Source organism: Choloepus didactylus, chromosome Y, assembly GCF_015220235.1.
Source record: "Choloepus didactylus isolate mChoDid1 chromosome Y, mChoDid1.pri, whole genome shotgun sequence".
NCBI classification, from domain to species: Eukaryota; Metazoa; Chordata; class Mammalia; order Pilosa; family Megalonychidae; genus Choloepus; species Choloepus didactylus.
The window spans coordinates 11,584,028-11,601,842 of NC_051335.1; the positions used below are offsets into that span (position 1 = coordinate 11,584,028).

General features: G+C 38.7%; 1 protein-coding gene across 3 annotated transcripts in view; it reads right to left on the reverse strand.

Annotated features, from left to right (window-relative positions):
* SCML2 (Scm polycomb group protein like 2) overlaps positions 1–17,815 on the reverse strand; it is a 134,130-nt gene that overhangs the window by 104,127 nt on the left and 12,188 nt on the right. For all 3 annotated transcript variants that reach the window (XM_037822913.1, XM_037822912.1, XM_037822914.1), the window contains exons 4-6: positions 13,816–13,886; positions 12,782–13,016; positions 11,656–11,744 (exon numbers count right to left, since the gene is read on the reverse strand). In XM_037822913.1, the coding sequence (XP_037678841.1) occupies positions 11,656–11,744; positions 12,782–13,016; positions 13,816–13,886 (395 nt within the window). The remainder of the gene's footprint in view (positions 1–11,655; positions 11,745–12,781; positions 13,017–13,815; positions 13,887–17,815) is intronic.

Consider the following 17,815-nt stretch of genomic DNA (forward strand, 5'->3'; position numbering starts at 1 on the left):
ATAGACCACCACTGGAAGCCAGCAGATCTATAGTACCACACACAGTGAATTTGCTGGGGTGCCAAGTGCCTACCTCCCATTCCCTGTGGCAGGCCACAGTGGGCGCCTGATGTTGGGGGGAAGACTAAGGGGCAGAGCCAATCTGACAACTGGCCAGGGAGAAAAACAAAGAAAAGATAGAGATCAAAGACCAACAACAAGAAAACCTTAGGCAAAAGAGAGAAAACAACCTCCAGAGTCAAGAAAATCAGATGCCTAGACAGCAGAAAATCATGGGCCACATCAGGAAACAGGAAGATATGGCCCAGTCAAAGGAAGAAACCAGCACCTCAACTGAGATTCAGGAGTTGAAACAACTAATTATAGACGTTCAAACCTTTTAAATCAAATCAATGAGTTGAGCGGGAATGTGACAAAAGAGATGAAGGATATAAAGAAGACACTGGGGTGATCATAAGAAAAAATTCGCAGGCTTGAAAAAACAAACAGCAGAACTTATGGTAATGAAAGACACAACAGAAGAGATGAAAAACACAATGGAGATGTACAACAGCAGACTTAGACGGGCAGAAGAGAGGATAAGTGAGCTGGAGGACAGCACATCTGAATCCTGTACACAAAAGGAACAGATAGGGAAAAGAATGAAAAAATATAAGCAGTGTCTCAGGGAACTGAATGACAACATAAAGTGCACGAATGTATGTGTTATAGGTGTCCCAGAAGGAGAAGGGAAAAGTGGTGGAAAGAATAACAGAAGAAATAATGAAAATTTCCCAACTCTTCTGAAAGACATAAAATTACAAGTCCAAGAATCACAGCATACCCCAAACAGAATTGATCCAAATAGACCTACTCCAAGACACTTACTAATCAGATTTTCAAATATCAAAGACAAAGAGAGAATTCTGAAAGCAGAAAGAGAAAAGTAATCCATCACATTCAAGGGAAGCTCGATAAGACTAAGTGGGATCTCTCAGCAGAAACCAAAGGTGGAGAGAGGGCAGTAGAATGATATATTCAAGATAATGAAAGAGAAAAACTGCCAACCAAGAATCTTATATACCAGCAAAAGTGTCCTTCAAAAGTGAGGGAGAGTTTAAAATATTTACAGATAAACAGATACTGAGAGAGTTCATGAACAGGAGACCTCCTGTTCAAGAAATACTAAAGGGAGTGCTACAGACAGATAGCAAAAGACAGGAGAGGTTTGGAAAAGAGTGCAGAAATGAAGATATCAAGAGACAGAAAGAGGGCAGAGACAGGGCATTTGATGTCGAAGGAGTATAGAATGTTCTAGAGGATTGATCATATGGATCCAGAAATGGATAGCACAAAACTGTGTGATGGTAGCACAATATTGTAAGTACACTGAAAAAAAGATGACTGTGAATAGTTCAAAGAGGAAGGTTAGGGTATGTATGACACCAGAAGGAAAGATAGAAGATAAAGACTGTATAACTTAATGAAACCTAGAGAGGTCAATGAGTGTGATTAAATGTGCAAATATAAGGATGTTTTTGCATGAGGGAGCAGCAAGAAGGAATGAAATTGTGAGAAATGCAACCAGGTGAACAGACTTTGAGGACATTAGGTTAAGTGAAATAAGCCAGAAATGAAAAGACAAACATTATAATGCCTCACTGATAATGGACTAATAATAATGTGCAAACGCTGAGAAATGAATCTGGGAGCATGGTTTATCAGTGAAAAGCTGTTCCTAGATTGTAAGCTCTTACAGCAGTCACATCTGTTCATGAGTTTTAACCATTATTTCTAAATTTTGAGATACAGAGCTGTTTGTGTATGATGTGGTTGGTCCCTGGAGCTTCGGTGTCTGTGCAGCGCCTGGGACTCGGAGCCAGAGCTCGGCAGCTGTGAGTGTTGGCATTGCCCCATGAATCAACTGTCAAAGAGGCTGAAAAGGAGATCACACTTGGATTGGAGATATGAACAAAATGGACTTGGCTGAGATTGGGGTAGATCAGACTAAAGGGTAAAGGATGATATCAACTGTGTTTACAACTTTGGCTTCTGTGTGGGACCAAAGGAAGAGATGTTTATTTGGTGCAAAATCTGTATTTTCTGTAGCACACTATATAATTTAACTTACATGGTCAGTTTACTCAAACACCACAATTACATGTAACCTTGAATAGGGAGTGAGATTTGGTTGGTTTGTACAGGGTAGCATGAAGCTCCGATACAACCAAGAGTAATTTTGGCAGAGAATAAAAAGTGTTTGCAAAGCTCCTTTGAGGGACTGGGGGAAAATGTGGAAATATTAAACTTCCCAACCTGGGGAATTCCTGATATTCTCCCAAGTTTTGGGGTCTACCAGCTTAGCAGGCTGAGACCTTAATCTTGGGGCTTGTCCTTATGAAATGTACTCCTGCAAAGGAGAAGCTAAGTCTACTCATAATTGTGCCTAAGAGTCACCTCCCAGAGAACCTCTTTTGTTGCTCAGATGTAGCCTCTCTCTCTAAGCCAACTCAGCAAGTAAACTCACTGCTCTCCCGACTACGTGGGACATGACTCCCTGGCAACATAGGACATCACTCCCAGGAATGAGCCTGGACCCTGCATCATGCAATTGAGAAAGCCTTCTGTACCAAAAGGGGGAAGTGAAATGAAACAAAATAAAGTTTTCAGTGGCTGAGAGATTTCAAATGGAGTCTAGATTCATCCTGGAGGTAACTCTTATGCGTTATATAGATAGCCTTTTTAGTTTTTAGTTTATTTGAATAGTTAGAAGGAAATATCTGAAACTGTGGAACTGCAACTCAGTATCCTTGATTCTTAAAGGCTTACATGATGTGACTGTATGATTGTGAAAACCTTATGGCTCACACTCCCTTTACCCAGTGTATGGACAAATGAGTAGAAAAATGGGGACAAAAAGTAAATGCATAATAGGGAGAGGAGAGGCATGGGATGTTTTGGGTGTTCTTTTTACTTTCATTTTTTTTTTTGAGTAATGAAAATGTTCAAAAATTGATTGTGGTGATGAATGCACAACTGTATGATGATACTACGAACAATTATTTTTCACTTTGGATGATTGTATGGTATGTGAATATATTTCAATTAAAAAAAAAGAAAAAAAACATATCTGGTAGGTTGGTTCCCCTTTTAAATGTCCCTTAAAATCCATCTCATCATTTCCACTGTTACTCTTTGCACTCTTACAATTATTTAATTAAGTGTTCAATGTATGTCTTCCCCAGTAGAGTATGGGTACCAGGAGGACAGAGATGTGGCCTGTCTTGCTCCCTCTGTCAGTTCTTGCACCAGCACAGTATCATACATCGAAGGCACCATACGTGTCTGCTGTTGGGGCATAATCACCACTTCTATGAAGATTTCCTGATCATTCCCCTTCCTCTGTGCCCCTGCCAGGCCTCCACAGCCTTCCTTTATGGCACCAAGAATACTTTACTACAACTCACTCACCCATCTATTGCCCACTGCTAAACTTGAAAACTCCTTAATTATTACCTATCAAAGTCTTTTTACTTACATATACTTAATTTGATTCTTAAAAATCACCCTGAAAATCGGGAAGACAAAAGTTAGCTTGATCAAAGATCAAAGTATGGAAAAATAAATAGCTAGCAAGTAAGCAGCAGAGTTTGGATATTGGGACTTCATGAAGGGGCTGAAGGTCAATTAACTGTTAAGAAGAAAAAAGGGGGACAGGATCTTATAAAACATAACCAAGGCAGTTGAAAAATTTGTGCTAAACACTCAACAGAATGCAGAAAACATTCAAGGTACACATAAGGATCCCAGGACTTTACACTGTCAAATAATAGAGGAAGGGTGAAACTGTCTGTAACAAGTAAACGAAGTTCAAATGGCAATATATATTTTCCGCTACTAAACATAATTAAAAGACAGGAATGAGCAGAGAAACAGAACTCATTTCACGATTCAAATGTATAACCTAAAAAGATATCACAATATGACAGTATGTGATCAAGAGCACTATTAGCTGGCAAATGAGGAAAAAAAAACCAGAAAATGATTATGAACAAAATGCCATTTATTCTCTGAAGATTTTCATACTATCCATAATTTAATATTCTAAATTTAATGAATACTCTATTGAATTTACTTACATTAATATAGCCATATAAATAAATATAAACAGAGCCCTGGAAGAAAACTAATTTTTATTTTAAACAAACAAAAAAACAAAGGAACTGCTCTTTTTTTCCAATCATAGTAAATGAAAGGGCTTTATCTCAAAACAAGCTACCTCTAGATTTAGATAATTGGCAAAATAGTTCCCTCTGCTGTCCATGAAAGGTAATGATATAAAGTTGCTCTAAAATATGTTTTTAAAGAATTGTTTGTTCTCTATGAACATTCCCATGATCATAAGCTCGTTAGAGATTTCCTGAACACAACGATAAAATATGAAAAAAAAAAACAAAATAAACAAAGAATAATTAAATAAATAAGAGATCAATCCCTTTTCTTTTCCTGTGAGAAAAAATGATACTACTCTAGAAGGTGGCTATTAAAGAATACTCTTTAAACCTCCCTCCTTGCTTACCCGCAATATAATATGGTTCTCCCTAAAGGCCATTTCCTTCCATATCCCACCAAACCTGAAGCCAGTCTCAACATTATCTGCATTACTCCTCTGCCTAGAATAGTCTTACTATTACAGCCTCATGATTCGTTCTTTCCAAACTTCCTTCTGAGAGATCTTCACTCAAATGGCATCATCTCAGTGAGGCCCTCCTTGCCATCCTATCAAAAAGTCAACCTCCCTCCCTGTTTTATATTCTCCTTAAAACTTACAACTATTAAGCATAATATACATTTTGTTTGTTTAGCATGGCTTATTATCTATTTCTCCAACTAAAGGCAGGGATTTTTTTTGACTGCTCTGTTTACTGTTGTATTCCCAGGGTCAATCTCTGACCACAAACTCCTATCCTTAACTACTACTACTTACTTTTAGTCAACAACTTCTTAGACCTCATTAAAAATTCTAGTACTTTAACCTGCATTTATTCATTTAAAAATATTTACTGAATGCCTACTATGTGCCAGATAATACTTGTTCTTGAGGTATATTAATTAGCAGAATAGACAAAATTACTACTCTTGTGGTGCTTACATGCTAGAGAGGAAAGACAGAAAATAACCAAATAAATAAGTAAAATACACAGTATGTTAGAAGTGGTAAGCACTATGCAAAAACAAAAACAAAAAGAGAAAAGTGCAGAGTAAGGGGATCTAGAGAGCAATGTTGGGGAGGAACTATGCAATTTTATTAAATAGGGTATTCAGGACAAGTCCTCTTAATGGAAGGTGACATACGAGAAAAAAACACAAAGGAAGTGATCTTTAACCATACAGATATCTACAGAGTGTTCCAGGCAGAGAGGGAACATCCAGGGTCAAGGCCCTACAACAGGAACAAGTCTGAAATGTTCAAGGAACAGCAAGAAGGTGAGCGTGGCTAAAATGCTGCAAGATGAACTGTCTGAAACAACTATTTTCAAACTCCAGAGGTCAGTAGAACACTGAACAGCATCAATGGAAGAGCAGGAGGAAGAAGCTGGTAAATTACGGTAAAGACCAGAAAACACAGGGAAGCACCTTCAGGATCTTGTATTAGGCAGTGGTTTCTTAGACTTTACACCCAAAACACAAGCAACAAAAGAAAACATAGATAAATGGTACCTCATCAAAATTAAAAACTTTTGTGCCTTAAAGAACTTTATTACAAAAGTAAAATGACAACCTACACAATGGGAGAAAATATTTGGAAAACACACATCTGATAAAGGTTAAACATTCAGAATATAAAAAGAAATCCCTCAACTCAACAACAAAAAGACAAACAACTTAATTTTAAAAATGGGCAGAAGATTTGAATAGTCACCTCTCCAAAGAAGATGCACAAATGGACAGAATATACATTGGCCATCAGGGAAATGCACATCAAAACCACAAGGAGAAACCATTTCACACCCGTTAGAATGGCTGCTATTAAAAAACTGGAAAATTATAAGTGTTGGAGAGACTGCGGAAAAATAGGAACACTCATTCACTGCTGGTGGCAATGTAAAATGATGCAAACACTGTGGATGACAGTTGGGCAGTTCCTCAGAAAGTTAAATATAGAATTACCATATGACTTAGCAATCCCACTATTAGGTATATACCCAAAAGAATGAAAAGCAGGGACTCAAACTGCTATTTGCAAAGTGCTATTTGTGCAAGACTATTCACAACTGCTAAAATGTGGAAGCAACCCAAGTGTCCATCAACTGAAGAATGGATAAACAAAATGTGGTATATAAATACAATGGAATATTATTCAGCCATAAAAAGGAATGAAGTCCTAATACATGCAACATCGATGAACCTTGAAGACATTATGCCACATGAAATAAGCCAGACACAAATGAACAAAAATTGTATGATCTCACTGATGTTAAATAATTAGAAAAAGCAAACTCATGGAGTCAGACTCTAGAATCAGGGAATTCTCAGGGGGAAAAATAGACCATTAAACACATGTAGAAAGTTCAATGTCCCTGGTAATCAGGGATACCATCCCTATTCCCCAAAAAAAGACTCACAAAATTTTAACAGATTGATAACATTCAATGTTAGTGAAAATTTTGGGACATGAACATTTCTATACACAAATGGTGGTGCATAGCTTGGAACAGCCATTTTGGGAAGGAATTTAACAGTTATGCATTCCCTTTGACCCAATAACAGAAAAATTCATACTTACACACTAAGCTCTAAAAAAGAATGTTCACTGTAGAACTGATGTGTGCAAGAATATGGCATCAACCTAAACATCCATTCTTAGGGAGGGGTTAAATCAATTCTGATAATACATACTACAGAAGAGCAAAATACAAACTGTGAAATATATATGAAATAAAATGGCACTATTTCCAAAATATATCTTATAGGGAACAAAATAAATCACAGAACAATATCTATAAAATATTCCCATTTACATTTAAGAAAACAAAATCCCATATATGTTTGTAAATGCACAGAAAATGGCCTGGAAGAATACAAATAAAACTTAACATTTGTAGAGAAGAGTGGAATGCAGGAATGGATAGGGTAAAGGGAGACTCATTTTTCACTTTAGCTAAGTGTATATAGTTTGATTCCTCCCCCTACACACATGTAAACATTAATTACTTTTACAATTTTAAAAATGAAAAAAATTGATACTGTGTATGAAATGTGGCATGCAACTAAGTGATAAAACAATCTGAAAAGTACAATCTAATAGCTTTCCTAAAACCACAGCCCAAGCCAATAGATGTCTAACAAAGAGTACTGCTAAACATCTTATTTTAATTAGCTATGCTCACATGTGTTTTACACATTGGCTAAAAGACTTGCACTTGCCTATGTCCCTCTGTGGTAGGGCAAGCCCATTTCCAGCATTCATACTACTCAAAACCGCACTTAAAGAATTTATTTTCTTTTCAATGCAGAAGTCATATTAATTGACGTTTCTCATCCTTAGGTCCTTCATTTTCTTCAAAAAATTTTTACAACTAAAAGCAATTTTTACCATTCCCAATATGAATAGCTGTGATAAAATTTTAGTGACTGAAAAACAATCAGGGCTGGGAGGGAAGATGGTGGCATAGAGAGGAGTGGAAGCTAAGTAGTCCCCCAGGAACAACTAAAAAAAACCAGAAACAACTAGTAAATAATCCAGAGTAACTGCGGGGGGACAAACGAGACCGTCCACTCATCATACACCAACCTGAATTGGGAGGAATGCCCAAGAACACAGCATAAAATCTGTAAGTAAAACCTGCGGATCCAAGTTGTGAGACCCCCTCCCCCATAGCCCAAGCTGCAAAGCCTCGTGGTGCCAGAGAGAAGCTCTCTTCCAGCAAGTAAATATAGCTCAGCTGAGCTCTAACTGGGGTTTTAAGTAGCGAGTGTGAACTGCTCACTACAGGTATGAATCCCCAAAAAACAGACAGAGGCTTTGGGTGACGACTGACCTTGGAGAGCTGGAGGGTTGTCTTAGACTAGGCCTGAAAGAGACTATCTGCTTCTTTTTCTGCTCAGTGGAGAAAGCCCCAGCCATTACAGTTCCCAGTGCTGTGACTCAAAGAAGGGTGGAGAAAGCACAGCAGAGAGAGAGACCACTGAAATGCTAATGACCTCCCACTAGTGGGTCTATCTTCTCTAAGAGGAAAGGGGTGGGCCCTTTCCATTCAAAACCAGACCCCAGAGCCTGGGGGAACACAGTCATACCTCCTCACACCAGTAAAGAATTATAGGCTAACAGGCATCACCTGCTGGGCAGAAAAACACAGTGACCTGAGGCATCACAGGAACCAATTTCTAAGAGACACCCTCAGGGAAACCAGATACTGAATATTTCTTCCCTCTGGGACCTGAGCCTGCTCTGGTCTGGAAAAACCTGATTGGGGTAACCAAGGAAACCATGACTAGACAACAGAAAATTACAATCTACACTAAGAAAAACAAAGTTATGGCCCAGTCAAAGGAACAAATGTACACTTCAACTGAGATACAGGAATTTAAATAACTAATGCTCAATCAATTCAAAAAGTTTACAGAAGATATCGCAAGAGATAGAGGCTGTAAAGAAAACACTGGGCATACATAAGGCAGAAATCAAAAGTTCAAAAAAACAACTAGTAGAATCTATGGAAATGAAAGGCACAACACAAGAGATGAAAGACACAATGGAAACATACAACAGCAGATCTCAAGAGGCAGAAGAAAACACTCAGGAACTGGAGAACAAAACACCTGAAAGCCTGCATGCAAAGAAGCAGATGGAGAAAAGAATGAAAATATACGAGCAACATCTCCAGGAACTTAAGGATGAAACAAAGTTCAATAATGTACATATCATTGGTGTCCCAGAAGGAGAAGAGAAGGGAAAAGGGGCAGAAGCAATAATAGAGGAAATAATTAATGAAAATTTCCCATCTCTTATGAAAGACATAAAATTACAGATCCAAGAAGCGCGGCGTACTCCAAACAGAGGAGATATGAATAGGCCTACACCAAGACACTTAATAATCAGATTATCAAATGTCAAAGACAAAGAGAGAATCCTGAAAGCAGCAAGAGAAAAGCAATCCATTACATACAAGGGAAGCTTAATAAGACTATGTGCGAATCTCTCAGCAGAAACCATGGAAGCAAGATGGAAGTGGTGTGATATATTTAAGATACTGAAAGAGGAAAACTGCTAACTAAGAATCCTATATCCAACAAAGGTGTCCTTCAAATATGAGGGAGAGCTCAAAATATTTTCTGACAAACAGACAAAGAGAGACTTTGTGAACAAGACACCCGCCCTACAGGAAATACTAAAGGGATCACTACAGAGTGACAGGAGAAGACAGGGGTATGTGGTTTGGAACACAATTTTGGGAGATGGTAACACAGCAATGTGAGTACACAGAACAAAGATAACTATGAATACGGTTGAGAGGAAGGTTGGGAGCATGTGAGACACCAGAAGAAAGGGGGAAAGATAAAGACTGGGACTGCGTAACTTGGTGAAATCTAGAGTGTTCAACAATTGTGATAAAATGTACAAATATGTTCTTTTACAAGGGAGAACAAGCAATGTCAACCTTGTAAGGTGTTAGAAATGGGGAGGCATTGGGGGAGGGATGCAATCAATGTAAACTAGAGACTGCAACTAACAGAATCATTGTATTACGCTTCTTTTAATGTAACAAAGGCAATATACCAAGGTAAATGCAGATAAGAGGGGGGGATAAGGGAGGCATGTTAGACACTTGACATTGATGGTGTTGTCTGACTCTTTACTCTGCTTTGATTTCAGGTTATTTTTCCTTTTGCTGCTTCCTAGCTGTCATTTTTTTTTTCCTGTGAGTGAGGACTTGGTTTTCAAGAAGAGGGGAATAAGGACATGATGCCTTATTCATTAGTGCAACAGCTCAGAGCAATTAATCACAGACTCATCACAGGAGGCTAGGGACCAGGGTCAGAGGGCAGACACTTCTCCCAAAGCAAATTAGTATATGTGCTGGGGGGAAAAACAGCAGCTGCTGAATGGCTTCCTTTGGCACTATCCAAGAAATGGATACAGCATGGAGAAATGTAGATGCCCTTATATAGATAGTGGTGAAGGTGGTGAACACATAAATATATGACCATACAAAGAACCACTGATTATTTACTTAGGATGGAATGTACAGTGTGTGAACAAAACCGTATTAAAAAAAAAATGGGTTGATGACAAAACCTCGAGGGCAATATACTGAGTGAAATAAGCCAGACAAATATTGCAGGGTCTCACTGATAAGAAATAATTATAATATATAAACTCACAGACATGAAATATAAGGTACCAAGATACAGGACGAGGCTTAAGAGTGGGGAGCAGTTGCTTAGTATGAGCAGAATGTTCAACTAGGATGAACTTAAATGTCTGGAAATGAACAGAGGTGTCGGTAGCAAGATGTGAGAATAACTTAACAGTGCCAAATGGTGCCTGAATGAGGTGGAAAGTGGAAGCTCAGAGCCATATATGTCACCAGAAGGAAAGTTGGAGATCAAAAGATGGGAATGTATAAAACTGAATCCTATGGTGTGCAATGTCCATGATTAACTGTACAAATATTAGAAATCTCTTCCATGAACCAGAACAAATGTATGACAATACAATTAGAAGTTAACAGAGGAGCATAAAGGGAAGAAATATATACCTATTGCAAACTATATACTACAGTTAGTAGTATTTCAGCATTTTTTCATAAACAGTAACAAATGTACTATACCAACACTACGAGTCAACAATTGCAGGGGGTTGGTTAGGGATATGGGAGGATTTGAGTTTCCTTTTCTTTTTTTCTTTTTTTGTCTTTCACTTTATTTCTTGTCTGGAGTAATGAAAAGCTTCTAAAAAGTGAACAAAAATTAAGTGTGGTGATGGATGCGCAGCTGTATGAGGGTACCAGGGGCAACTGACTGTACACTTTGGATCTCTGGATAATTGTATGGTAACTGAACAATCCCAATAAAAATTTAAAAAAAAACAAACCAATCAGGAAGAGAGGATGAAAAAGAAATACTTTGACCCATAATTTAACTAAAACTTGGTTTTATCCATTGTTTCTCAACATAATGTATCCTTGTCAACATTTTCTCAACAGTATAAACTATTTTTGGATTTTTTTTCCTTTTTTTGTAGCAAATATTTCCTTATTTCTTTCTGATAACTTTTTTTAATATTCTTTTTTCTTCTGAAACCAAACCATTCCAATTAATTTTCAAGTGGCTTTTTGGCCCATCATTTTCTTCCACATCACACATGAAGGGATTACTAACAAAGCAAAATGAGAGGAAGCTTCACTTCCAATGTTAAATAAAAAATAGCAGCAAACACTTGCTTTCAGTTGAGCATTCCTTTCATATTCAAAATCAAGAAAGAGGGTACTAATTCATTTTGACTAGTGGGTGATTATAATTGAGTCTTTTTATAAAAAGTCTTGCCCATCCAGTAATTTAAAAAGCATTTCTTGCTTTTCCATGTCAGAGAAGACAGAGCATGTAAGCATCCCCATTAAAACAATAAATCATGGCCCAGGTTATGGAAGCTTTTTATAACATATGTCTTACCTGCTTAAACAATGCTGCAGGTGCCATCTCAGATCCACTTAGGGTTCGTAAAAGAAACACTGGCCAAGATGACACATTCATCTGGTACCCTATTTTATAAAATATGTAAGATATCATGAAAAAAACCACCCTGTGATATTATAGTAAGTTTGGTATGAAAAATAGATTTCATTCACCATTCTTTTCAAAATGACTCGGTTATCTAACAACACAGGAAATGGGCAAGAGGAGGAGACACACCCTCCTTTCAGTGCTACTGCCTCAGCTGTACTGTTTGGCAATAATGCCACAGTAGGTGTAGAAATGCTCATTTTAGAGAAGCCACTGAGTTGGGCTCACCAACAAATACATACATGTTGGAAAAGTCATAATACTTGGGGTGGTCTAAGCTGAAGCCCAGAAAAGGTTCCATTCCACCACCAACAGTCACGCAAGAAGGTCAAAAGGCTGCAAAGGTCCTCTTTTACCTCAGAGCCTCTGACTTCTTTACTTGCAGAAAAAGACAGTTGTCTGTCAAAACTCAGTGAGTGTACACTTACAACAGTGCTTTTCACTTTATGTCAATTATATTGCAAAAGAAAAAAACTGTAAATAAACACTGAATTCGAGTTAATAATATGCATGCTGAAGTGTTTAGGGGAAGTGTACAGATGTCAATAAAGTACTCTGAAATTTATCAAAATATAAGATGGACTAATAAATCGATGGAGGAATATATAAGTGATAAACCAAGTATAGTAAAATGGTAATGGAATCTAGGTGGTGGGGCTGTGGGTATTTACTGTAAAATTCACCCTTTTCATCTTTTTCATATGTTTAAAATTTCATAAAATGTTAGGAAACCAGAAAGTTCTCACTTCAGCAATCTTTACCCATACTAAACACGATCTTTTAGAATTTTTATCAGATGTTGATCAAAACAGACTCAATTTTCAGCACACATATGCAAAATGTACAACAAATATACAGTACTGAGCTCCTGATTCATCATACATTCTCCACAGTAACCACCTGACCATCTATTTGCAAGATTGCTTAAGAGAAGACATTTTTTAAAGACAACTCAAAATGATTTCTATTGAGTATGACACGAGTAAGAATATGTTCTTTTAAAAACTATCCTTACCCAGGGGAGGTTGAAGTAAATCCCCTTCCTTTTCACATGTTCCAATAGGCTGTATGTCTGGGGAATCGACAAGTCTCCAAAAATCATTTTGATTGTCACTCCCGTCCAGTCTCAAACGTAATCTGGCACCAGTAATCCCAACAACTGTAGCAATGCATACTGAAGTAACATTGCGAGGGTCATGGGCTTCCAATTTCATACCAACTTTGAAGTCATTAGTTGGTGGAATCTCAGACTATATATATAAATAAAATAGTTAAAATGCATCAACTATAGGAAATGGTCAGTTATATTACCAGATACCCAAGGCATGTTTTAAGTAACAGTCACAGCAGATGGTGAACAAGATAAGGGCTATAAGGGTCAAGGAAAAGATCAAATTCTCTCCTTGGCTTGACATGCACCATAAAAAACAGCCCCGTCTCTAATCTCTCTCATAGCCCAACCCACATACAGCCTCTAAAATGCACCCAGAGTAGCTTTCTAAAATAAAAATTGCCTGATTAGTCCAATCCCCTTGAAATAGGACAATTGGCAGCTCACCACTGCTTAAGGATAAAGCCAATTCCTTGGCAAAGTTTAAAAGCCCCCACACCTTTAACCTCATCCCCACAGTATCATCTCTACCTACTCTGTGCTCCAGCCACCCCACACCAATCCCTCAACACTCAAAGAGTCGTTCACACCCATGTGCCTTTACTTCAGATGTACTCTCTACCTAGAATATCCTTTCCTTCATTCCAACTATCTCAGTGCCTCTTCTGTGAGCTTTCCCAGTATAGAGTTATCACAGTTCTCATAATTGCTTATTTATATGACTGTCTTTCCCTCCAGATGAGTAGTCATGAGGGTTTAGTACTTTTAGTATACCTGACACAGAGTAAATTCTTAATGAATGAATGCAAAGAGACCATCTGACTCTTAAGTGGCACTACCACAATCCCATTATCTGTTCACATTATCAGAACTTAACCACACAAACACCCTTCAACAAATTAACAGTTTACATTAATATATACAGAATTTTGGCATACCTGTCTGAAACACTCTGAAGGAGCAATTATTGATCCAGTCTCTTTCAAGTAATTGTCCCAAATGAAATCATCTGGGGAAAAAAATATACAAAATAGTTTTTTAGTATATACAATATGTCTGCAAACTTTCAGGAATAAAATGGGTTTTATTTCTATACCTGTTTAAAAAACACTTCATAAAAAGCAGTTTCAAACTTCTTGATCTATATTACCAGCACAGAAATAAAAAATAAAACAACTCCCAGTAAATAAGGGCTCTGATATAAATTAAATCTCAGGTCCTCTCAATGTAATGAGGACTACAGCACAGTGATTCTAAAAATGTAGACTCTAGAAATAACTAGAATAAGAGCAACTTCTCATCTGTCTCTGATATAAATTTACTCAATAAAGTGTTTTCATTCATTTCATCCCATTAGCATAAAGGTGCTTCTTTGGTTTTCATGGGGAGCTGAAGGTGTTCAGATGTGTGGTCCAACAGAATTTTACCTCTGCAGTGCCTTACAGAAAAAAAAAAAAATTGAGAACCGGACTAGTTTCTTGATCTAGTAGTAGGTCTCCATTCCAGGGTGTCAAAAAGATGGTAGCAAAATAAAGCAGTAAACCAGTCACTGATGAAGTCACTAATCCAAATCATTGTAATGATCTAGGTTTTCTACTCCTTGCTGTCCTTGCTCTCCCTCCTCCATTTTTTAAATGTATGATGTTTAAAATGAAGACCCATGATAAATTCTCAACAGAGTCATAGAGTGGTAAAGGCAGGGATAAGAGCTGAGACTTGGGGCCAAACCCAGGGAATATGATTAAATCATCTATTCTCTTTAAAAACAATAGGGGAGGTGGGGCAAGATGGCAGACTGGTGAGCTGTATGTTTTAGTTACTCCTCCAGGAAAGTAGGTAAAAAGCCAGGAACTGCGTGGACTGGACACCACAGAGCAATCTGTCTTTGGGCATACTTCATACAACACTCATGAAAACGTGGAACTGCTGAGATCAGCGAAATCTGTAAGTTTTTGCGGCCAGGGGACCCGCGCCCCTCCCTGCCAGGCTCAGTCCCGGGGGAGGAGGGGCTGTCAGATCCAGGAAGGAGAAGGGAGAATTGCAGTGGCTGCTCTTACCGGAAACTCATTCTACTGATTCAAACTCCAACCATAGATAGACTGAGACCAGACACCAGAGACTCTGAGAGCAGCCAGCCCAGCAGAGAGGAGACAGGCATAGAAAAAAAACAACACGAAAAACTCCAAAATAAAAGCAGAGGATTTTTGGAGTTCTGGTGAACACAGAAAGGGGAAGGGCGGAGATCAGGCCTTGAGGCGCATATGCAAATCCCGAAGCAAGGCTGATCCCTCTGCCCTGTGCACCTTTCCTTAATGGGCCTGGTTGCTTTGTCTATTAGCATTTCAATAACCCATTAGATCTCTGAGGAGGGCCGTTTTGTTTTTTTTTTTTTTTTAAATCCTTTTTGCTTTTTCTAAAACAATTACTCTAAGAAGCTCAATACAGAAAGCTTCAAAGAATTGAAATTTGAGCATGTCAAGTCAAGAGCAGAACTAAGAGAGCTCAGAGACAAAAGGCAATAATCCAGTGGCTGAGAAAATTCACTAAACAACACAACTTCCCAAGAAAAGGGGGGTGTCCGCTCACAGCCACCATCCTGGTGGACAGGAAACACTCCTGCCCATCGCCAGCCCCATAGTCCAGAGCTGCCCCAGACAACCCAGTGTGACGGAAGTGCTTCAAATAACAGGCACACACCACAAAACTGGGCGTGGACATTAGCCTTCCCTGCAACCTCAGCTGAATGTCCCAGAGCTGGGAAGGGGGAGCAGTGTGAATTAACAGAGCCCCATTCAGCCATCATTTGAGCAGACTGGGAGCCTCCCAACACAGCCCAGCAGCCCAGAACTGCCCTGGGGGGACGGCACTCACCTGCGACATAGCACAGTCATCCCTCAACAGAGGACCCGGGGTGCACAGCCTGGAAGAGGGGCCCACTTGCAAGTCTCAGGAGCCATACGCCAATACCAAAGACTTGTGGGTCAGTGGCAGAGACAAACTGTGGCAGGACTGAACTGAAGGATTAGACTATTGCAGTGGCTTTAAAACTCTAGGATCATCAGGGAGATTTGATTGTTAGGGCCACCCCCCCTCCCCGACTGCCCAGAAACACGCCCCACATACAGGGCAGGCAACACCAACTACACACGCAAGCTTGGTACACCAATTGGGCCCCACAAGACTCACTCCCCCACTCACCAAAAAGGCTAAGCAGGGGAGATCTGGCTTGTGGAGAACAGGTGACTCGTGGACGCCACCTGCTGGTTAGTTAGAGAAAGTGTACTCCACGAAGCTGTAGATCTGATAAATTAGAGATAAGGACTTCAACTAGTCTACAAACCCTAAAAGAACCCTATCAAGTTCAGCAAATGCCACGAGGCCAAAAACAACACAAAATTATAAAGCATATGAAAAAACCAGACGATATGGATAACCCAAGCCCAAGCACCCAAATCAAAAGACCAGAAGAGACACACCTAGAGCAGCTACTCAAAGAACTAAAGATGAACAATGAGACCATAGTACGGGATATGAAGGAAATCAAGAAGACCCTAGAAGAGCATAAAGAAGACATTGCAAGACTAAATAAAAAAATGGATGATCTTATGGAAATTAAAGAAACTGTTGACCAAATTAAAAAGATTCTGGACACTCATAGTACAAGACTAGAGGAAGTTGAACAACGAATCAGTGACCTGGAAGATGACAGAATGGAAAATGAAAGCATAAAAGAAAGAATGGGGAAAAAAATTGAAAAACTCGAAATGGACCTCAGGGATATGATAGATAATATGAAACGTCCGAATATAAGACTCATTGGTGTCCCAGAAAGGGAAGAAAAGGGTAAAGGTCTAGGAAGAGTATTCAAAGAAATTGTTGGGGAAAACTTCCCAAATCTTCTAAACAACATAAATACACAAATCATAAATGCTCAGCGAACTCTAAATAGAATAAATCCAAAAAAACCCACTCCGAGACATATACTGATCACACTGTCAAACATAGAAGAGAAGGAGCAAGTTCTGAAAGCAGCAAGAGAAAAGCAATTCACCACATACAAAGGAAACAGCATAAGACTAAGTAGTGACTACTCAGCAGCCACCATGGAGGCGAGAAGGCAGTGGCACGATATATTTAAAATTCTGAGTGAGAGGAATTTCCAGCCAAGAATACTTTATCCAGCAAAGCTCTCCTTCAAATTTGAGGGAGAGCTTAAATTTTTCACAGACAAAGAAATGCTGAGAGAATTTGCTAACAAGAGACCTGTCCTACTGGAGATACTAAAGGGAGCCCTACAGACAGAGAAACAAAGACAGGACAGAGAGACCTGGAGAAAGGTTCAGTACTAAAGAGATTCGGTATGGGTACAATAAAGGATATTAATAGAGAGAGGGAAAAATATGGCAAACATAATCCAAAGGATAAGATGGCCGATTCAAGAAATGCCTTCACGGTTTTAACGTTGAATGTAAATGGATTAAACTCCCCAATTAAAAGATATAGATTCGCAGAATGGATCAAAAAAAATGAACCATCAATATGTTGCATACAAAAGACTCATCTTAGACACAGGGACACAAAGAAACTGAAAGTGAAAGGATGGAAAAGAATATTTCATGCAAGCTACAGCCAAAAGAAAGCAGGTGTAGCAATATTAATCTCAGATAAAATAGACTTCAAATGCAGGGATGTTTTGAGAGACAAAGAAGGCCACTACATACTAATAAAAGGGGCAATTCAGCAAGAAGAAATAACAATCGTAAATGTCTATGCACCCAATCAAGGTGCCACAAAATACATGAGAGAAACATTGGCAAAACTAAAGGAAGCAATTGATGTTTCCACAATAATTGTGGGAGACTTCAACACATCACTCTCTCCTATAGATAGATCAACCAGACAGAAGACCAATAAGGAAACTGAAAACCTAAACAATCT